This window comes from Ambystoma mexicanum, chromosome 11 (genome assembly GCF_040938575.1).
Source record: "Ambystoma mexicanum isolate Mex_15411 chromosome 11, UKY_AmexF1_1, whole genome shotgun sequence".
Classification (NCBI taxonomy): domain Eukaryota; kingdom Metazoa; phylum Chordata; class Amphibia; order Caudata; family Ambystomatidae; genus Ambystoma; species Ambystoma mexicanum.
In genome coordinates, this window is record NC_090934.1 from 1,078,742,413 (window position 1) to 1,078,765,567 (window position 23,155).

Below are 23,155 nucleotides of genomic sequence, written 5' to 3' on the forward strand. Positions count from 1 at the left end.
CAGATTCTGTTGCGGGACCTAGGGTACCTCGTTCCAGATTAGCATGCGTTTTGGAATTATTAGCACGCTGTCCCTTAGGGTTCGAACCAGGAGAATCACAAGACCTAGGTAGATTCAACAGTTCCTTGGATTCTGGATTAAGTTGTTCCAAGTCAATGACCTGGTCTTCAGATATTATAGAAGAGCAAGATTTCTTGTCCGCCTCATTAAGGGCGTGTGATTTCATAAGGTCATTTTTTGTTTTTTTATTGGCAGCTTTAATATTTTTTTCTTGATGGAATTTCCTTTTTTGGGCTCTAGCAGCCATTTTTCTCTGCTTCCTAGTCATAACTTCTCCTCTCGGGACTTGAGCGAGAATGGGTGAGGATAGGGTGACTATAGAGGGCTCTTTTGGATATAATTCATCCCCTAGATCGATTAGATTGGTAAGATCAGAGAAGTTGGTAGGGAGTATACTCCCCTCTATATGTGGCCCTGTCTCTGTACCCCTCATTTCTCCAAAAATGCGATCTGCAGGAGGCAAAGCAGACGGAAGCTCACTAAAACGATTCGTCAGCTGCTGTATGGCCAGCACATTGGCTGAGATGGCCAAAGACAGCTTCTGAATCATTGGTTCTATCACCTCTTTGGGATCAGATTTGGGGACAGCTGTGATGGCAGCAAAGGATGGTTTACTCTCTCCTGCCATCCTTGGATCTGCCAAGGTTTGCGAGGCCTTATGTATGCTCTCAATTCGAGGTTGAGTAGCCTCAGATTTCAGATCTGGAAAAATCATTTGATTTACTGACACGTGATCCACTTTTTTTATACCTTTACTCCTAGCGCCCGCGTCACAGGCAAATAGAAAACCTTCTATCCTACTAATCTTTGACAAAACATCAACTAAAACACCTTTTAGGATACCTATTTCACCATGCGTTTGCTCATGGCCTTTGTCTAACAGGTTTAATAGTCTTGTCATTACCGGAAAGTCAGTACCCATAGATTCATTGCATGATTTTTGCTTCTCCATTACATTATGGGGACTAAGGTGTCTAACATCTGGATTCTGTGAAGCAGAGAACATCGCAATTTCATGTTCTGAGAGGGAAAGTACATCTATTGGGTTATTATTGATTTTTGTGTCAGTGGGGGAACTAGATTTAAATTTATTAAAGTCCCTTCCCATCAATTTATTAGGACCGATACTAGCTGTCCCACTCGTGGTTTGTGATGATGCATCAGCATTGTTAAATAAGTGCACGTTTTCTATGCCAAATCTAGCTTGAGTAACAGGTGTGGAAGGAGCCTTTGAGAACCTCATACGATTCCCCAATGTAGCCTCAATGCCAGGTGGTATTATAGAAACATCTACTAATTTGATGTTACTTGACGTGCCCCCAGCATGAGGCGGAACGCTCGTATTGGTAAACGACTTTAAAGATGTCGAAGGAGACTGATTGTACAATATCTCCTCGCAATCATTAAGATCATTAATTTTGAATGTAGCAACAGTCTCAGTAGAGTCGGTCAGTCCCATATCAGCGACTCCAATCAAGGGGTGGATAGTGGGGGCGTTCTCCAACGGGCTCAACTTAGCCATAACTCTGGAGCATGAGTTGTGCATAGGGCCGACGCACAAGGAAACATCGGTTATAGATAGCCCCATATTAGCTGTGGCAGATAAGGAGACCCCCTTGATAGACTCATTTATAGTGTTATCTGAGTCGTTGCTAAATTCAGGTATGGTGGCACGGATTTTAGGCCCACTACGTAAGCCATTAACCATATTTTCTAATTTTCCTATAATCTCGTGTAACTGGTAGACGGGACCTTCCAATGTTCTAGGTCACACGTCTTTACAATTCTATGATTCGAATCGTTATAATCACCTCTATACAGCCCAGCCCGTGTCCCGTCAAACAGTCCAACAGTCAGTGCACTTGCGAATGCACTTCCGGGATGCGCGCGCGGATGCGCGTGCACTCGGAAGATATGGGCTGCGGGAAACACGTTAGTGGGCGTGAGCTGAAGGGAACCAATGAAAGCACCTAAAACAAAAAGAAGGAGCTTTTTCACAATAGAGAAGAGACAAGCAGGACAAACACAGTATCTCCTAACCGAGACCTAACACAACAGAACACAACACCATAGAGGGACTAAACACACGTCTCATATAATTACTTGTGGGCATGCAGAGCACCACGTCACAGCGGCAGTCCAGCAAGGCGCGTTTCGTGGGACAAGGAAATTCCTCTTGCCGACGGGCACCTCGAAATAGTCCTGCGAGATAAATTCCAGTCGGCACAATCCTGGGAGCAGCTCAAACACGGGCAGACAGTCCAACAGTCAGTGCACTTGCGAATGCACTTCCGGGATGCGCGCGCGGATGCGCGTGCACTCGGAAGATATGGGCTGCGGGAAACACGTTAGTGGGCGTGAGCTGAAGGGAACCAATGAAAGCACCTAAAACAAAAAGAAGGAGCTTTTTCACAATAGAGAAGAGACAAGCAGGACAAACACAGTATCTCCTAACCGAGACCTAACACAACAGAACACAACACCATAGAGGGACTAAACACACGTCTCATATAATTACTTGTGGGCATGCAGAGCACCACGTCACAGCGGCAGTCCAGCAAGGCGCGTTTCGTGGGACAAGGAAATTCCTCTTGCCGACGGGCACCTCGAAATAGTCCTGCGAGATAAATTCCAGTCGGCACAATCCTGGGAGCAGCTCAAACACGGGCAGACAGTCCAACAGTCAGTGCACTTGCGAATGCACTTCCGGGATGCGCGCGCGGATGCGCGTGCACTCGGAAGATATGGGCTGCGGGAAACACGTTAGTGGGCGTGAGCTGAAGGGAACCAATGAAAGCACTTGTGGGCATGCAGAGCACCACGTCACAGCGGCAGTCCAGCAAGGCGCGTTTCGTGGGACAAGGAAATTCCTCTTGCCGACGGGCACCTCGAAATAGTCCTGCGAGATAAATTCCAGTCGGCACAATCCTGGGAGCAGCTCAAACACGGGCAGACAGTCCAACAGTCAGTGCACTTGCGAATGCACTTCCGGGATGCAAGTAGTCTCACTTGATACCATCCCAAAGACTCCAATTTATTGGAGCAGTCCTGGATGCTTCCTTGGGGAAAGCCTCGCCACCCGAGGTGAGAGCTCAACACATTCTGCTGATGGTTACCAAATTCCAGAGTGCCCAACATCTTCCGGCCCTCGATTTTCTGAGGTTGCTCGGTCTCATGGCATCCAGCATTTTCCTGGTGCCAGAGGATGGCCTGAGAATGAGATCCCTTCAATGGGCTCTCAGGACTCTGTGGTCCCAGTTCTCAGGCAGAATGTCGGACCACCTGTAAATTCCGAACAGTTGTTCAGACCTTCTTTGGTGGGCTTACAAAGACAACATTCTTAAGGGAGATTCTTTTTTGGCAGCCATGGCCGGGGATAACGGTAATGACGGGCACCTTACTTATGGGGTGGGGAGCCCACACCAGTGATCTGACATTCAGCGGTCGTTGGTCTCCATCGGAGTCCAAACTACATATCAACCTTTTGGAGCTGAGGGCAATAAGACTAGCGCTGAAGGTCTTTCTGCCCTCTGTACGGGGTAAGAATGTCCTGATAATGACAAACACAGTGGCCATGAACAACCTCAACAAGAGAGGTGGTATAGGGTCACTGCAACCACTGTGCAGAGAGGCAATGCAGCTCCGGTTCTGGGCAGTTCAAGAAGGAATCTCTATCGGCAGTTCACCATAAGGAGAGCAGAACATGGCGGCGGACGCTTTGAGCAGGCAGAGCACAGTCTACCACGAGTATGAACTAGCTCAGGAAGTCCTTCAAGAGATCTTCACCATTTGAGGATCCCTCAAGTGGATCTGTTCGCGACCAGTGTCAACTGGAAGTGCAAACCATTTTGCTCAAAGGAATTGCCTCCAAGAGGAGCTCTATGGGATGCATTTGTGGTGGACTGTGAGTTTCCACTCCTGTACGCGTTCCCTCCAGTCCCTGTCACGTGATCAGGAGGTTGAGAAAGTTCAGGAAACCCATGATCCTCATTGCCCCGGATTGAGCCAGGAGGATGTGATACCGGGACCTTCTGGGCATGTCCGTCTGCCCTCCAATACTTCTTCCACAAAGAGAGGATCTTCTCTCACAAGGGGACGGTTGGGTGCTCCATCCAGAGGTCAAGACACTCGGCCTACACGCATGTTTAATGAAAGGCTGAGATACAAGGATTGGCACCTCCCGAATGATGTAATGGAGATTTTGCTTTCGGTCATAGGGCCAGCAAAAAAATCTTTGTGCTGTTGGAACAATTTCACCAACTGGTGCAGGGATTAGAATGTGGATTCCTTTCTATGTGACAGACCTACGGTGCTTTCCTTTCTGTTACATTTGGCAAGTCTGGGGCTCCAGATTTGAACAATTAAGGGTTACCTAGCGGTGCTTTCCATTTTCAAGCACTCTTCAGAGGGGGATTCATATTTTAAGATCCCGCTAATTGTTCCATTTTTGAAAGGCCTTACTAATGTATATCCACCGGTCCCATTCAATGTCCCTGTATGGGACCTCAATCTAGTGTTAATGTTTTTAACATGTATTCCCTTACACTTGTGCCCTTTAAGGCTCTTGACATTAAAAACAGTTTGCTAAATTAGGGGTTAATGATGTTTTGTCTCAGGCATTTTGGTGGTTTAGAGGAACCAGACAGGGCTGCCCGCACTCGCTCTTTTTATTCAACCTAGCCCATGAGCCGTTATTAGCGTTCATCAGACGGGAACGGAACCTTCATGGCTGGAGGATGAGAGATGGTGAAGTCAACGTTTTGGCATATGCTGATGACTTTAAAGGTGGTGGTAACAAACCCAGTGGATGGAGGGACTCTACTGAAGAATATGCTACAGGAGGTGGGGGACCTGTCAGGCTACTAAGTAAATTGGGGAAAAACATTGGTTTTCTCTCTTAATGTGAACCCGTTGAGTAGGAGGTTGTTAGATTGGGATTGCCAATGGGCTGATTCCTCAGTAAAGTATTTGTGCATTTACCTGGTACGTAATACAAAGAGGATGGTTGAGTTTAACATTGACAAATTGAAGGAGATTCTGTTAAGGGACCTACGCAAGTGGGATAGGCTGATTTTGAGTCTCTGGGCATAACTTAAGGCTGTCAAAATTATGCTATTACCTAAGGTTTTAGATTATATAGCGTCACTTTCTCTTAAATTTACCAAAAAAGATCTCAAGCGGATCAATAGGATTTTTATGGACTTTTTGTGGGGGGTAGGTAAAAAAAATACGAATTCCATGCTTTACCATGATTCGTCAAGTCAGGGAAAGGGGTTTCAGTTATCGGGTGTTGGAGAACTATTTTAGGGGGTTTCTACTTCATAATATTTTAGGGAAGGAAGGGGGCCAGGACCTTTTTGGCTCCTAATGGAAAGAGAGGATTAGTCCCTTTCCCCTAGATTGCTTATATGTTTATGGAAAACTACCTAACTCGGAGGCCAAATTGGAAGTATTAGTGGCTAGGAAATCTGCTTTGGACTAATGGATTAGGGTGTGAGCAAGATTTGTTTATTTATGGTACATCTTCTATTTGGCTTAATCCGGGATAACAGATTGATAATAAAAAGCTAAATTGGAGGAGCTGGGCTAATAGGGGTATTTTGAAAATTGAAGATGTGTGGAAAGAGGGGAGAATAATTTCCTTTGATGAATTGGTTGATCAATACCGATTAGGTAATAGAGAGCATGAGAGATACACTTCTTTGTCACAATTGATGAGAGACAACAAATGTTAAGTGTACCAATGAGCAGTAAACGCCAAGTATGCGAGTTGCATCTGCGGTATATTCATCAACAGATTTTGTCGTATATATTGAACGCCTGTGAGAATGTGTGTAAGGGGGTTGACCGACATTGATCTTTGTTGGGGGCTGTTATTGTTCGAGGGGGACCCTCACACATGCTTTGGGGATGTCAGAGTTAGATTTTTGGAAAGATGTTTTTGAATCGGATCAATCTAGTGGGGAACATATCATTTCCTCTAACTTTTATGGCTGTGGTCTTTCTCTCGGCTGAAGGTAGATGTGAGGAAGCTTGCGTTTCCTCAGACTGGATTGATAGGGCGTTGTTAATGGCAGTAAAACACATTATGAAAGTGTTGAAATCTAGGAAAGTCACAATCTGAAAACTGGCTGGCTGATATGCGAACACCTTCACATTTTGAGAACTCTCAGGCAATTTAGACTTCATCGGGAGAATGAATATGAAGAAAGATGGGGAACCTTTAATGAATTGTATGGGTGAAGTGTAGGTTCAGGTATTTTGGGTGTAAACTATGACTTGGTTGCTGGGTGGGGGGTGTTATGTCTTGTGAAGTCTTGTTGTGTCTTACTATTGGTTTCAAGGCTGGAATTTAGTTGATATACTTGTGATCTGCTTGGTTTATACGATTGAATGAAATGTATATGGTCACTTAAACTCTGTTCTCACTTGTGTGTTGGTTATGTTGTTTATGGAATAAATTCTAAATAAAGAATGTAAACCAATAAACATTTGCTTATTGCAATAACGTCAGCTTGCAGGGTGAGTGGCAGGCCCTTTCCTGTAAACCTCCATATACGGTATTCCATAAAGACAATCATTCTCAAGGTAAAGCCGACTTCCAGTTGTCACAATAAATTACACTACCAACTTTCTATCCACCTCCTCATCTAGGAAAGGAGAGGTTGCATAGACTGGACCCAAAAAGGACCCTGTTTTTATATGTCCAGAATGGCTAAATTCCTCCAAGATGACCAATTATTCATTGGATATACTGGTTCCAGATTGGGTATTGCGGTTACTAACCAAACCATATCCAGATGGATCATCCTGGCTATTGTCGAATGCTACAGGTTAGCAGGCAAGGATCCACCTGAAGGCTGGCTTAAGGGCACCTTCCACAAGGGGCATGGCAACCTCTGTTGCTAAAATGTGTCCCAATCAATGATATCTGTTCAGCGGCCACTTAGTCATCTATCCATACCTTTGTAAGACATTACTGCCTGGATTCATCTTCCAGCCAGGGAGGACAATTTGCAAAAGCAGTCCTTCATTCAGTCCATGATTAGATCTAAATTTAATTTGTACTCCAACCTCCAAATTATTACTGCTTTGGCAGTCTATCATAAGATGAGGAATACGTGGGAGGGGACAATCCATTCGAAGAACTAGTTACTTACCCCTGGTAACGTACTTTGGAATTGGATGTTCCTCCACGTATTCCTCATTGCGCCTCCCAGCCTACCCACCATACAATTTACGTGTTATATTTTACGCTTTCTGTGAGCCTACGGTCTAGGGTACGCCTGGTAATTCCTCTTCAGCAGGGGGTAACAGAACTGAAGCCAACGGGCATTGCGTGCGTGAGTACATATGCTAATGATGTCAGACTTGACGACACTGCACACATCGCCCTCTGTCGAAAAAATAATTCTGAAGCAGCTGAAGCTGGAGAGGTTATCATAAGATGAGGAATACGTGGGAGGACCATCCAATCGAAAGAACATTACCAGGGCTAAGTAACTTGTTCATCTGGCGGCCCTGTCTGCATACACCACTTCACAGAGGAATGTGTCTAGTGGAAAGCACCTGTCATTAAGATATGCATGTAAGGGGTAAAGAGGCTATACCCCCCAATTTCCTACACTCCTCCAGTTTGGGATCTCAATGTTGTGCTCGGAAGCTCATGGGTCCACCCTTTGAGCCGATGCACAAGGCCAGCCAAAAACGTCTTACTTACAAGACTGCATTCGTAGTAGCTATCACCTTCATAAAATGAGTCGGTGAGCTACAGGCTTTCTGTACATGACCCCTTTTTCATTATACACAAGGAAAAGGTTGTCCTCTGACTACATCCTAGGTTCTCACCTAAGTTCATTTCAAAGTTTTATGTAAATCAATCCCTTACCTTCTTTCAAAATCAATCAAACTCAGCAGATAGGAGTCTCCATACACTTGATGTACAGGGGTGGTCTTGTACTTTGTCAACAAAATCTCTAAGGAAAACAGACCAACTCTTTGTTTCCATAGCGCCTGGTAGAAAGGTCAATCACATATTAAAGAACGCCTTCTTCAGATGGATAGTCGAGTGCATACAGCTCTGCTATTCCCTTTTACAAGATCTTACTTAAGGCTGCACTCTACCAGAGGTGGAGCAGCTACCTTAGCTTTCATTGCAAACTTCCTAGATGCCGTCTGCAAATCTGCTACTTCTGATGCTTGTTAATCTGCTCAGAATCACATGCTGTGCATATGGTCCGACATCCAGTGGTAACCGCAGAGTATTGCATCTTGTCTTTCAGGGACTGAAAGGGTACGTTGACATAGGCGTGTCTGTAACACTAGCCCTATCGTGACGTGTACCCAACCCAAAATCCCTCACGCGCCAAGATCCCTCAGATTGTTTTATTCCGCCCAGATAACTGGTCGCCCTATTGCAGAGCTCTTCATAAGAGACATTGTTTATCCCTGTTTACAGACTTTGTCAGTTATTCCCCTAAGTCACTTCGATGGTGTTCAGATACTACGATGAAGACGGCGTGAACTGTCAATGGCGGTGGACTTCAACGCCTAAGATCCGGCGGCAGAGCCAGCGACGTGGCCGGGCCCTCTGGCCGGCTACACAGTAGGGAGAGTGAGGTTGGGGTGGTGATATCTTCTGCTATGTCTCCTCTTTCCCCCTCTTTACCCTCTAGGTCTGGTGGAAGGACGAGCACGATAAGTGCAATAACTGGCTGCCCCTTGACCACGATGAAGCGCGGTGCGCAGCCTGTAGACTCCTTCAACCTAAAACACTTAAGGAGCACCGCGTTAAACGGTGGCCGGCTTATGGCATGTTGCGGGCTGGATCTTCCCCCCCCCACCGCTGCATCCCCCAAAGTGATGGGGGCACTAGTGATGACCAAGCATCCGTACCAGATGCCATCGACCTTATGACGGATCCTTCTAGGTCTGCCACACCGTACCCGAATCTGCTAGGCCTGACACAAGTCACGCTATGGGGGACAACATCCGGTGACGGGGCGTAAAAAAACACACACACTAAACACACAACCCCAACCCCAGTTTCGACGGTTCCACCGAAACGGCTGAAAGCGCCGACAGGACTGCCGGAGACTTCGACTGATTCCTCTGATCTTGAAGATCAACAGCCTTCCCCACATCCGCAGCAGCGTCTTGCGACTGGGCCTTCAAAAATAAAGGGCGCTACCTCAAAACACACTTGGCCGGCGAAGCGCGCTCAGTTGACGCTCCGACGTCCCTAAGGCCCCGGTAGGAGAAAAATCTACCGCGAGGCCTTCTAGTCTCTTGGTAGGCGAAAATCTACTTCTGGGCCGCCTTTTTGCTCGGTAGGTGAAAAATCTACCGCTAGGCCTCCTAGTCATACGGCACGGGCCACTTCACCAGACATCACCAAAAGTATTGCAAGAATTACAGACAGTGGGGCTGAAGCCTAAAGAGTCGACTAAGCGCAAAGAGCGTGCCGCGGACACGTCGAAAGATGTCACAGCACCCAGATGCTCGCGGGGACTAAAAAGACAGTCATGAGCCTTTGTCTAGCGCTATTAGTAACACATTTTGGCGCCATAGGAAGGAAAATGATTTTCCACCCATTGACCCTTCTGGTTCGTCTAAATGGACCAGGGAAACATTTGAAGGGTGCATGGACCATTTGGAAAAGTTTGTCTCGCTTTCAGAGCACCCTACCCCCAAGAGAACTTGGGAGGACCCCCCTTCTGTGTCAACTTTGAGATTTACTGGAAATATAGGACCTTCTCAAGAACACTTCCATCCACCCTGAAGATAAAATCCAGATGGACACTTATCAAGACATTTACAATGAGAAAGCGGATACTAACTTCCTACAGGACTACAATGAGTTTGACCAGGCGGACGCCACGGAAGACTGGGAGGACACTCCTCAAGTTGAGACGGAACCATGGGCGCTCACTACTCATGATCAGGACACAGATGTCCTATGTTTGGATTCCACTCCGGCCTGCCAGGCTTCACCAGTAGACTATCAGATGGCTTTTAATGCCATCTTAAGATAGGCAGCCCATCACCCAGGAGGCCATACCTGAACAAGATTTCTTGGTTGACATACTCGGAGAAAACCCCCTCCAGCCAAGCCATTCCTCTCCTAAATTCCATTAAAAGGAGATTGGCTCCTTCCCTGCTCACACCATCCCTGACCAGGGCAGTGAATCCAAGGGTGGAGAAATTATTTCGGCCATCGCCTACCGACCCTCAATATATTAAAAGCCACACCACCCCTGATTCCCTAGTGGTTACCACCACCCGAAAACTGGCAGGAGTACCCCTTGCTACAGGAGAGGCACCTCCTGATAAGGAATTGAAAAGACTGTACGCCTTGGCTAAGCGTATTACCACGGCAGCTGCTTTTACCACGCACATAGCAAACAACACTACGTTGCTTGCCAATTATGCCGATGCACAGTGGAACCTGGTGCAAGAAGTTCTCCAGGAAGTGCCTGAACCCGCAAGAACCAAATGACTTGCCATTGTGGCCGAGGGCAGGCAGATCAACACAAATGTAAAAAAACACCATGGATACTGCAGAAACGGCAGGAAGGTCCGTAGCTCAGGCCACCATGCTCAAACGGCACGCTTGGCTCCGAAACTCTGGCTTCAAGCCGGAGACCCAAGCAGCCCTTATAAATAAACCGATCGAGGAATCAAACCTCTTTGGTAAAGCAGTCGACAAAGCTCTAGAGACTGCCAAAAAAGAGCATGAGACTCTTGAGTCTCTTCAACAAATCACTCAAAAGCGCTCTCCCCAGAGGGGAAGCAGTTCCCGCCGGTCCTTTCGAGGCCAATCCCATTTCTCACAGAACATGTACAATACGGGAAACAACTGGAACTCTGGGCAAGCATCCAGCATCCCCGCCAACTATCGACCTAGTGGTCAGCGGCCTGGGAAGGGTAGAGGCAGAGGCCCCACTCCAGGGGAGCCACAGCCTCTGGTCAGAAATGACCTACGGATTGAGGTCCCCTCCGTTGTTACCCTGGTCGGGGGGCGCTAAACATCTTTGACCCCAACAATTCAGACCGCCCAAAGCACGACGCCTGACGCTAGACCATCTTCAGATCCTAATACAAGAAGTGGAGGCACTTCTGGAAAAGGACACCATAGAAGCCATCCCTATTCTTCAGGTAAACTAGGGTATCTATTCAGTGTACTTCCTTGTACCCAAAAAGGACCTCACCATGCGCCCTATGTTATACTTGCACCCAACAAGCAAATTTGTCAAACCTCAAGTTTTATATGGTAACCCTACAGGAAGTAAACCCCCCTGTTGAAACAGGGGTATTACATGGCAACATTGGCCATGAAAGATGCATACTTTCATATTTCAATGTTGCCAGCGCACAGAAAATATCTAAGGTTCACGATAGAGGACCAGCATTATCAATTCAAAGTACTCCCATTCGGCAGTGCCTCGTCACCAAGGGTGTTTACAAAGGTCCTGGCAGTAGCAGCAGCACACCTGCGCAGACTATCCGTCCCCGTTTACCCTTACCTCGACGACTGGCTCATAACAGGGGACGCTTACGAAATATGCCTAGTGACTACTCAGAAGAAAATAGACCTCCTGTTCATTCTGGGATTCTCCATCAACGAGAAGAAATCCAGCCTAGACCCCAGTTAAGTCGAGCAATTTCTAGTGGCTCTGATTCGGAGAAAGGACGGCCTCCTCTTCCCCTCCGAGAGGGTTCAGAACATGCTTTCTCAGATCCCTCCAATATGTAGCCAGTCGGGAACTGACGGTACGTAAGGCCATGCGCTTGCTAGGTATGATGGTGTCATGCATTTACTTAGTTCTCCACGCGCGGCTGCACATGCGTCCCATGCAAGAGTGGCTCAACAGCCAGTGGTGTCAGGTCAGCGGACAATGGGAAGATCTGGTAGTTGTCTCACCAGCCCTCGTTCTCGCTCTCTGCAGTGGTGGTTGAGGGAAAACCTCTTGAAGGAGTTGACCTTCACCACCCCTGCAGTAGAAGCCACTCTCACGACAGACGCATCTCTCACAGGGTGGGGGAATCTCACCTGCTTCAGCAGACAGCGCATGGAGTGTGTTCCCCACAAAAAACGTCCAACCTTATAAATCTGTTAGAGCTGCTAGCGGTATTCAAAGCACTGAAGGCCTTTCAGACACAGCTACAGGGAAAGACAGTCCTGGTCCTGACAGACAGCACCACAGCCATGTATTTCTTAACAAACAAGAGGGCGCACACACTCCAGGGCTATCCAAGCTGTCCCAAAACATGTGGATGTTGGCTCTCAAACACAAGATGTTCCTGTTGTCCCAACACGTTCCAGGAGAACTCAATCTTCTAGCGGACGTGCTCAGCAGAGATTTCCCACTGCCCATAGAATACGAATGGCATCTACGCGAAGACATTGTCTTCAGTGTCTTCACAGAATGGGGCTTGCCAGAGATCGACCTGTTCGCAACTCAGGAGAATGCCCAATGCCAAGACTACGCCTCCAGGTACCCCCAGAACCGCTCCAGGAGCAACGGACTCTGGATAGCTTGGTCAGGGAAATTTGCCTATGCTTCCTACCCCCCCACCCCCCGACTCCCCTGCTCAACAAAATAGTGCACAAGATGCACCAAGAACCAGTCACCATGATATTGGTGGCCCCCACACATCTTGTTGTACCAAACTCATTTGTTAGACTCAGGACTGGTTAATTCCCTAAAGGTGCATCTAGCTGCTCTCTCAGCCTACACTACGTAACAACAGAAAGTGTTGTGGTGGAAGATGCATGTTATTAAGGCTTTTATGGAAGGGGTTAAAAGAATTCACCCCCTCATTCTAACCCAGCTCCCGTATGGGATCTAAATGTGGTTTTAACCAGACTCATGGGGTACCCCTTTGAGCCAATGCATAAAGCAAGTCTAAAAGACCTTACTTACAAGACGGCCTTCCTCGTGGCTATCACTTCGATTAGAAGGGTTAGCGAACTATAGGCCCTTTCAGTTCTAGACCCTTTTGTTACAGTCCACAGGGATAAGGTGGTTCTGCACACTCATCCCAGATTTGTGCCTAAATTCATCTCGAAGTTCCATGTGAACCAATCAATTGAACTACCCACTTTTGTCCAGAATCCCACGAGCATGGCCGAAAGAAGCTTAAACACACTAGATGTGCGTAGGGCAGTCATGTTTTACCTGGAAAGAACAAAACCACTGAGGAAGACGAGCCAGTTTTTTGTTCTAGAGGCAGCTGGTAGAGAAGGGTATCCTGTCTCTAAATCTGCTATCTCAAGGTGGATTGTTAAATGCATCACACTGTATTCTCTTGCTAAGAAATAACTACCTTTTAAGCCTAGAACACTCTCTACTCGGGGCACTGGGGCTTCCATAGCATTCATTGCGAATGGTCCCCTTGAGTCCATTTGCAAAGCGGCAATCTGGAGTTCTGTACACACCTTTACAAAACAAACATTGTTGCCTAGACACACATTCTAGATCGGATACTCAGGTGGGACAAGCAGTATTAAGACATCTTTTCACTACTGTTCCTTCTCATAACCAACCTCCAACTCTGGGTACTGCTCGCTAGTCTATGCACAGCATGTGATTCTAAGTAGATTCACAAGCATCAGAAGACATGCATTACTCATCGTAATAGCATTTCTGATGATTGTATGTGCTTAGATTCACATGCGCCCACCCTGCCTCCCTGCTCGGTGGTAGGAACATGGACATCTTACTACTTTCTCTTTATGTACTCACAATAGCCTTGGGCTCCCCCATGGCAGATAAAATACAATCGCAGGGACCTCGGCGCGTGAGGGATTTTGGTTACAATACATGTCACAATAGGGATAGTGTTACAGACACGCCTATGCCGACGTCCCCTTTCAGTCCCCGAAAGACCAGATGCATAATCTGCAGTTACCACTGGATGTTGGACCATATGCACAGCATGTGAATCTAAGCAGATAAAATCATCAGAAATGCTATTACGGTGAGTAATGCATGTCATAGAGTTCCATCCATACATTCACGCAGCATCATTGCATTGACACACTCTAAAGCAGATTCACAGGTGGGGCAAGTGGTCCTAGAACATCTTTGCTACTGTAACTTCTAACTTCCCACCTCCTTCTCCAGATACTGCTTGCTAATCTATGCAGAGCATGTGATCTAAGCAGATTCACAAGCTCCAGAAGGGATGCATTACTCACCGTAATCGTATTTCTGGTGCTTTTATCTGCTTAGATTCACATGTGCACGCCCTTCCTCCCCTTCTGGAGTCTAAGGCGCATAGATGTTTTTCTGGATTATCACTGTCTGCTTTATATCTGTACTCGTGCTACACTTCATGCAACCTCATGTCAGAAACAATCGGAGGGACCTCGACGCGTGCAGGACCATGGGTACAGTACACGTCACACTAGGGATAGTATTACTAAACACACCCTGTTGCCGTCCATTTTCGAGTTTCGAAAGCAAATTTTGTAATACTCTGCGACTTCCACTAGATGTCGGACTATGCAGAGCATGTGAATCTAAGCAGATACAAGTACCAGAAATACGATTACGGTGAGTAATGTATCCCATATAATGTGTATGGTTTAGTGTATAGTATCCTTAAGCTTAACCACTGTTCTCCAAACTCTGCCTTACTGCTCAACCTACGCTACCATGAGAACATTTTGTAAAGCCAAGTGTGAAAAGCCCTTGTTCATCACCTAGGTAGGCTCTCAATCTGCAACACACAGCGCTGGTTTCTATAAATACTTCCTAACAGCCTCACTGAATAGAAATGTTCAAATAGGTGCCACTGCCTGATTCAGTGAGCAGGTTATACATTTTGTCATGGTAGTGTAACTTATCTTCATTACAAAGTGAAAGTTATGAGAGTAACCTTTATTATATGCATTCCAAACACACATTTATTTCACCTACATTTTTTTTCTTTTTTAAAGTTATGTCCTTGGTGGAGGCGCTCTGTGCATGGAGCTTCTTACAAAACAGGTACTATATTTGTTTATATCCACTGTTTTACTTGCTAATAGAAAATTATATTCTGTCTTGACAGGTTATGATAAAGGAATTCCTCATTTGCTGCACCCTTGTCTCCAAAACTGCCATTCTGCTTTCTCTATATGCAATGCAGTGCCATCAGAATACAATACCCTTCATACTTTATTCATGGGGCAAGGGATGGGGCGGCAATGGAGGCCAGGGACGCCACCCACAACGAGATGCTTTGTTCAGGGCTTTGCTGGGAGGCTCCCTTGGCAACACCACCATGTCTGAGTCTTTCAGCAGGGGCTTGTTGCATTGTGCAGGAACACACACTTGACGACTAGCGCCAAGCCTGGGGTTATATATTTGAAGCTCAAGCTTCCTTTTGGAGCAACCATTAGCAAGCACAGCAGTAATAATTCAACACTCTCATGGTGAAAATCTTACAGAAACTGCCCTTCTGTTGTTGGCAACTGATGATATAAAGCATAGCAACACCCTTGTCGCCGCGATGGTGCACGGGGGCGTGAAAGATGGTGTTGACATTTGCTTAAAACCTACAAATAAATTATATTTATCCAAAGATATATCTATGGCTGAATATATGGGCGATATAAGAGACACTTCATCCACTGCTTGCAATCTAGATGTTGATCCATGCAAGCACTTTAATGAACAGACTGACAACACGCAAGGTTCAGTTGATTGTCTGGATGGTAAAATGTGAGTGCCCTAAAATGCATATGGATGAGTGTATTGGTATAATTGAAGGTCTTCCCTGTACATTTGATATTCCCAACAAAAGTGTGAATGACTACAGCTCAATTAGTATGACGTCCAGTGACATGTTTTGGGAACTTGACAACATGTTGTCAACTCTCGTTGCTAAATGCGAGTGACTTGAAAATAAATTGGATGTGCAATCTCTGCTCCTCCATAAGAGCATCAATCGGAATTGTAAAAGATCAAAGCACAAATACGGACCCGTTAAAAACTCGGGTCGACATATTTGATACACAAAAGATGTCTTGTGACCTAAATACTGTAGCGATGGATCTGTGAACAGGGTAAATAATGGGAAAGTAAAGAAAGGACAATTTGGAAAGCTTAAATGAAACCTACCTCTCAAGCATTCATGAATAATAAACATCTGAGATCATGTAAGAATGTTGGTGTGGTGAATGGTAAATATTGTATAATGAGATTCTCCATGAACCGTTGAGTAGTGAACTGGCCTCTCGGACATCTGTTATTCTGGTCAGTTCTTTGCCTAAAAAGCGTGATGCCCCGATTTCCCCCCCCCCCCCCCCCCCCAACCAGCAAAGACATATCAGTGAATGTTATATCTAATACTTAGTCTGCTGGGATCTGGCAGGAACTAGCAACGCAGACAGTCGCGCGCCCGCAGACACAAACTAAGTTATGATATGTGGGCTCCTAATATAGTGAAACCTATCATACCTATCCTCACACTAGCTGATAGTGTCAATGCCGGTTTATTTAAGACATTACTACTCCAACTGGTCTCCCGCATAGATACTCTTCCGCCACTGAATAGAGCCGCAGTGCTGTCCATTTTTCACCAAGTTGTACCATTAAGAGGGATATCGACCCAAGAAATCAAGATTGTCGATCAGGCTGAACATACTCAAGAGTATATCACTAATGTGTGTTTGAACCTTGAGGCCACTTTAGACTATGTACTCAGATATGAGGACGAACCATATAGGTTGGGCTATACCTGCAAAGTAGTGATGATTCCTCATGTTAAGGCCCATCATTACTGTTTCGAAGAATAGTATAAATCTGTCCGATAACGCCTGCCACTGTAACTGGCCCTAGTGTAGTCCAGCGGAATGGTAGTATACTTCCCAGTCAAGATGGAAATGTTATATCCGAGGGTGAGGCTGTGCAACGCCTAAGCAAACCAACAGACTTGGCGCTATACCATGTGACGGCTATTGGCAATGGTTGCCATCTGCATTTAGACATTTTACTTCAGTCCCAATGTCAATGTATTGTGCTCCTGGAACATGTGTGGGTTTGTCCATTTGTCTGGTGACGATGGACTGGTAGCACACATTAATACATTTCTCCAGCATGGGGTCTGGCATGGATTCACATGCTCATGAATATTCCCCGTCGTCAGGCTGGGAATCCTCGGTAAAGAAAAAACCAGTATCAGTTTCGTTTCTGATCTGTCTTTCGTAGTAATAACCAATCACTGGTCTCTGCGTCATACTGACCACAGCCAATGACTGCCCTCTACCTAAGCACCGCCTCTGGCAGCCATCTTCAGATTTTTACCGCACGTTCATGTGTTGGGATCCTCGTGCTATTGCTCTCGAGCGTTAGTGCTATTTTTTCGCGCTTTTTACAAAAAACTTCGATTCTTTCGGTCAAAAGAGCCTCAAGCTCCACCGATCCTACATCCGATCAACGGGGACCCGTGTCGGATTCATCTGTGCCCCTCAAGGGTGAAGATTTCGTCGAGCTACACTTCGGAGGACTCCAGAAGCTTCTCAGGCCCTGTCTCGGAGATGGCCCAGGAGAAGGGAAGCTCGACGCCCGGAAAGCTGTTCAGGGTCTGCCCTGGATGCCAGCTGCAGAACGTCTTCAAGGAGGACGAACACTCTTTCTGCCTTTACTGCCTTCATGAGGACAAGACGCACGTGGAGAAGGACTGTGCGTTTTGCGGCAACATGTCGGAACGGACCATGAAGGACCGCCATCAACGTCTCGCCAACTGGCTGGAGGGTAAGAGCCCGTCTGGCGAGAAGAAGAAGAAATCCGAGCGGTCTTCTAAGACCTTTGAGGGCGCCCCGGCGACGGGGGCCCAACATAAGGCCAAGCACCGCGAGTCCGCTGGCACCGGGAGCGCCGAACGGTCGGGCTCTACGGGCGCCAGGCAGGGCGCATCCTCCCCGGCACCATCAACCACGAGCCAACGCTCTGGGTCGGGTAAGAGGAAGGCCGAGCACCCGGCGAAGCTCCTGGAGAGGCCCCGGTCGAGCTCTAAGGCAGAGGAGGAGCGTGGCAGTGCCCCCTCCCTCAAGGATAAGGCGGTGAGCGCACCTAAGGTGGTGAAGGCCTTGATCCATCCGACCAAGCCCTCTATCGAAACGGTCGCGGCGGCCCTGGCTCAGCCTGTGGTGGCTGCACCAGTGGTGGCGACCTCAGGGCCCAGAATCTCCCTGCCTCCTCGGAGGGAGTCTTCCTTTGTGCCCATCGATAGGACCCCCGTGAAACCCTCCGTGGGGAAGAAGAAGGGGGGGCAGGGCGTCGTCGTAGAGTCGGCCTCAACCTCAGAAGAGGAGCTGATCGAGGTCTTAAGCCACGGCCTAGGCGTGGAAGAAGGCCAGCCCGTCGGAATGGACCCCGACGCAGGTGACGACGACGACATCGTCGAGGATACCGACGGGGCCCCTGCTCGCCCGTCGGATTCCCCTCTGCCAGCGCCGCAAGACAACTCGGCGGCCATTTTGTTGGCCATACAGTCCTTATGCTCCGAGATAAGGACGAGGCTACCGTTACCGACGGAGGAACCTCTCCCGTCGGGGGATCCAGAACCGGGACCTTCTGGTGTTCCCCCTACCAAGAAAAGAAGGATCCATCCACCACCTCCTTTTCAACCGTCGCGCCCCTTCCAGCCCTCCTCCCCGTCCACCCGAGGGGATGATACGGGGACTGACACGGCAGCGACGGGTACGGACGACGAGGCATACGACGAGGATTTTCCGTCGTCGCCTCCCACCAGGGCCTCTCCGCCCGACGAGATCGGATCTTTCCACTCCATGATCTCCAGGGCTTCCGAGCTTTTCCAACTCTGCCCTGAGGAGAAGAAAAAGGAAGGCTTCCTTTATCAGCGGCGCGAGGCCAAGAGGAAGACGGTCCTCGCAGTGCCTCTGTTGGACGACATTTGGGATGAGGGCCTTTCCCTCCTCAAGAACCCTTCCACGACGCCAGCTAGAAGAGACCGGTACGAGAAAAAGTACCGGGTCCCGGACACGGCCCCCCTATGCCTCCGGGCGCAGCCTACCCCGGACTCCGTCGTCTCCGCGGCAGCCAGGAAGAAAGCGGGGGGGGTGCGGCCTCCACATCGACTTCCCCGCCGGACGGCGAGGGAAAGAAATTGGATACTATGGGGCGTAGAGTCATCTCATCGGCAGCGACGACGATTAAAGCGGCCAACGCCTTGGCTATCGTGGCCCGCTACGACAGGGAGCTCTGGTACAAGATGGCTCCCCTGCTGGATTTTCTGCCGGACGACAAGAGGGCGGAGGCCCTTGAGATCCTGCAGGAAGGTGAGGTGGCCTCGGACCACGCCATCACCGTGGCGACGGACATCGCCGACACTGGATTCCGCCAGCTGGGCAACGGTGTTTGCCTTCGACGTCGTGGATGGCTCAAAGCTACGGACTTCCGGCAGGACGTCCAGACCAGAGTCCTGGACATGCCCTTCGACGGGAACAACCTGTTTGGGAAGACAGTGGACGATTCCCTTCAGGCCATCAAGGCGGATACTGAGACGGCCCGGGCCCTTGGAGTCCTGCAACGACGGACGCCCTTTCGGAGCGGCGGAGGCAAGGGCGCCTCCAAAGGTTCCGGCGGCGGTTTCGCTTCCTACCGTCAAGCGGCCCGCTCGTCGTCGCAAGAGGCCTACAGAGGACGAGGCAAGTCTAGCGGACCCCGCCGTCGTCGCCAAGGCGGCAAGGCCGCGTCCAAGCAGGATTGAACCGGCCTTGGGGTCGGGCCCCCACCGAAGCACCCCGGTGGGAGGCCGGCTGGCGGGCTTCGTCAGCGTGTGGGAGTCCATCTCCACCGACCGTTGGGTGCTGGACGCCCTGGCCCGGGGCCACGCGCTCGAGTTTCAAAGAAGGTGCCCGCGCGTCCCCCCCGTGGCCAGGAAAGAACTTCACGTCCCTCAACTTCTCCTGGAGGTAAAGGCGATGCTCAGAAAGGGCGCCATCGAACTCGTCCCAAAGAGGCTTCGGGGCTCCGGAGTCTACTCGAGATACTTCCTCGTGAAGAAGAAGACGGGAGGATGGCGCCCCATCCTGGACCTGCGACGTCTGAACAAGTTCATCAAGGCGCAGAAGTTCCGGATGGTCACCCTCCAGCACGTCCTGGGTCAGCTGGAGGAAGGAGACTTCCTATCGTCGTTGGATTTGGAGGATGCCTACTTCCACATTCCCATCCTAAAGGGGCACCGCAAATTCCTCAGATTCGTGGTCCAAGGGCGTCATTACCAGTTCAAAGCCCTTCCCTTCGGACTACGGTCGGCACCCAGGGTATTCACCAAGTGCCTTGCACCGGTGGCGGCGCAGCTGCGCCGCGAGGGGATCCACGTCTACCCCTACCTGGACGACTGGCTCATCCGCGCCAAGACGAGGGAGCTCGCCGTGGTCCACACGGCAAGGACCGTCCAACTCCTCACGGACCTGGGATTCTCCGTGAACTACGCCAAATCCCACCTGGTGCCCGCGCAAGTCGCACTGTTTCTGAGAGCGAGGCTCGACACAGTGTCCCTTCTGGCCTCCCCGTCGGAGGAGAGGACCAGGACCATCTTGGGCAAGGTGCAACGGATGTTGGTGGCCGACGCGGCCAAAGTGAGGTCCATCAAGTCCCTCCTCGGGATGATGTCTTCCTGCATCTACCTCATTCCCATGTGCAGGCTCCGGATGCGCCCGTTGCAAGAATTCCTGGATGCGCGCTGGATCCAGACGACGGGCAGCTTCGAGGAAAGGATCAAGCTCGACGAGAGTTTCCGACGAGCGATACGGTGGTGGGGCACCCGCGCGCATCTGACGGCGGGCATGGACTTCCAGACCCCAGCCCACCAGGAGACTGTGACCACGGATGCCTCCCTGGAAGGGTGGGGAGCGCACACCGAAAATCTGCACGCAAGGGGACTCTGGCTCCCGACGGAGAAGTCCCTACATATCAACGTCCTGGAGCTCCGTGCAGTGTTTTGGGCCCTCAGGTCCTTCCTTCCGTCCCTCAAGGGCAAGGTGGTGAGGATCTTCACCGACAACACCACCACCATGTTTTACATCAGGAAACAGGGCGGAACCAGGTCCCCAGCGCTGTCCAAGGAGGCGCAGGACCTGTGGCATTGGGCCGTCGCCCAAGGGATTTTTCTGGTGCCGTTTCATCTGGCAGGGATAAAAAACACCATCGCCGACTCACTCAGCAGGGAGCTGCGCTCGTGCCACGAGTGGGAACTACGGCAGGATCTGGTGGATCGCCTCTTCCGACGGTGGGGCACACCCCAGATCGACCTGTTCGCGACGGCGACGAACACCAAGTGCCGGAGGTTCGCCAGCAGGTTTCCCCAGACGAGGAGCATGGGCGATGCTTTCTCGTTCCCCTGGGAGGGCCTGTTCCTCTACGCGTTCCCTCCCTTGCCTCTGCTAATCCGGCTCGTCAACCAGCTCAAGAGGTCACGGTGCAGGATGATCCTCGTCGCACCTGCGTGGCCGAGGCAGATATGGTTCCCGGACCTTCTGGACTTGTCAGCGTCCCCGCCGATCAAGCTGCCGGCGGACGCGGATCTACTCTCCAGGGAAGGAGGCGCCATCCTCCACCACGACCCGAAGTCGCTGAACTTGCAGGCCTGGCTCCTGCAGCACTAGAGTTTGGAGGATACGACATACCGGCCGATTGCAGAGAGGTTCTTGCAAAGGCCAGGGCGTCCTCGACTCTTAAATGCTACGGACACAAATGGAAGAGGTTCTCTGTCTGGTGCCACGCACAGAAGATTAACCCTCTACGGATTACGGCTCCCCAAGTACTGCCGTACCTGCTGACGCTGGCCAAAGCTGGTCTGGCACATGCGTCCATCAAGATTCATCTTGCTGCGATCTCCCGATACACCAGAACCACGGGGCGGACGTCCTTGTGGTCTCATCGTCTGGTGAAAGAGTTCATGAAGGGACTGTTCAGATCGTTCCCGCCGGTGAAGGCTCCGGCCCCGGCGTGGGAGCTCAACGTGGTGCTGACCAAGCTCATGGGACCTCCGTTCGAGCCTCTGCACTCGGCCCCGTTGAAGTTTCTATCGTGGAAAACAGCTTTTCTTGTGGCCATCACCTCCGCACGACGAGTGGGAGAGATCCAGGCCCTTTCCTGCAAGGCCCCGTACTTGACTTTCCACGACACGAGGGTAGTGCTCAGGACGCACCCCTCCTTCATGCCCAAGGTACCGTCGGACTTCCATCTCAACGAACCCTTGGTGTTACCTGTGTTCTTCCCGTCGCCTTCGTCGCCGGCTGAGAGGACTTTGCACTCGCTGGATGTAGCTAGAGCGCTGAAGTTCTACGTGGACCGCACGAAGGGTTTTCGGAAGACGTCACAACTCTTTGTGAACTTTGGACCTGTCAATCAGGGGAAGGCTCTCTCGAAGGCTTCCATCTCCAGATGGCTCTCCGGCTGTATCATGTGCTGTCACCGGTTGGCAAACCGACCGCTGCCTGGCCGTCCGAGAGCCCATTCCACCAGAGCGATCGCAGCTACCACGGCGTTCCTATCTGGTGTGCCCCTGCTGGACATATGCAGGGCTGCTACGTGGAGGTCGACGCACACCTTCACGAAATTCTACTGCGTCGACCGGGATTCCAGGGAGGAGTCCAGGGTCGGCCAAGCAGTGCTGCGCAACCTGTTCGCCTGAGGTGAGCCTGGTGAGGAGGTAAGATGCTTAATGTTGAGTTGATGTGATGCTTAATGTTGAGCCTTTGCCACCTCCCGTGGTTGTGCATGTGTGTACTGCTATGTATTCTTTATTCATGAGCATGTGAATCCATGCCAGACCCCATGCTGGAGAAGGAACAAGTTACTTACCTGTAACTGTTGTTCTCCAGCATGGGTCTGGCATGGATTCACATGCGAACCCTCCCGCCTACCCCTCTGCGGCTCTTCACTTGGTCATACTGCCACTTCACGTGCTTCCAAATCTGAAGATGGCTGCCAGAGGCGGTGCTTAGGTAGAGGGCAGTCATTGGCTGTGGTCAGTATGACGCAGAGACCAGTGATTGGTTATTACTACGAAAGACAGATCAGAAACGAAACTGATACTGGTTTTTTCTTTACCGAGGATTCCCAGCCTGACG

At 49.7% G+C, this 23,155-nt stretch overlaps 1 protein-coding gene across 2 annotated transcripts in view; it reads left to right on the forward strand.

The window, feature by feature from the left end:
• UBE2Q2 (ubiquitin conjugating enzyme E2 Q2) overlaps positions 1 to 23,155 on the forward strand; it is a 1,419,211-nt gene that overhangs the window by 1,047,177 nt on the left and 348,879 nt on the right. For both annotated transcript variants that reach the window (XM_069624339.1, XM_069624340.1), the window contains exon 10: positions 15,008 to 15,056. In XM_069624339.1, coding sequence (XP_069480440.1) covers positions 15,008 to 15,056 — 49 coding nt within the window. The remainder of the gene's footprint in view (positions 1 to 15,007; positions 15,057 to 23,155) is intronic.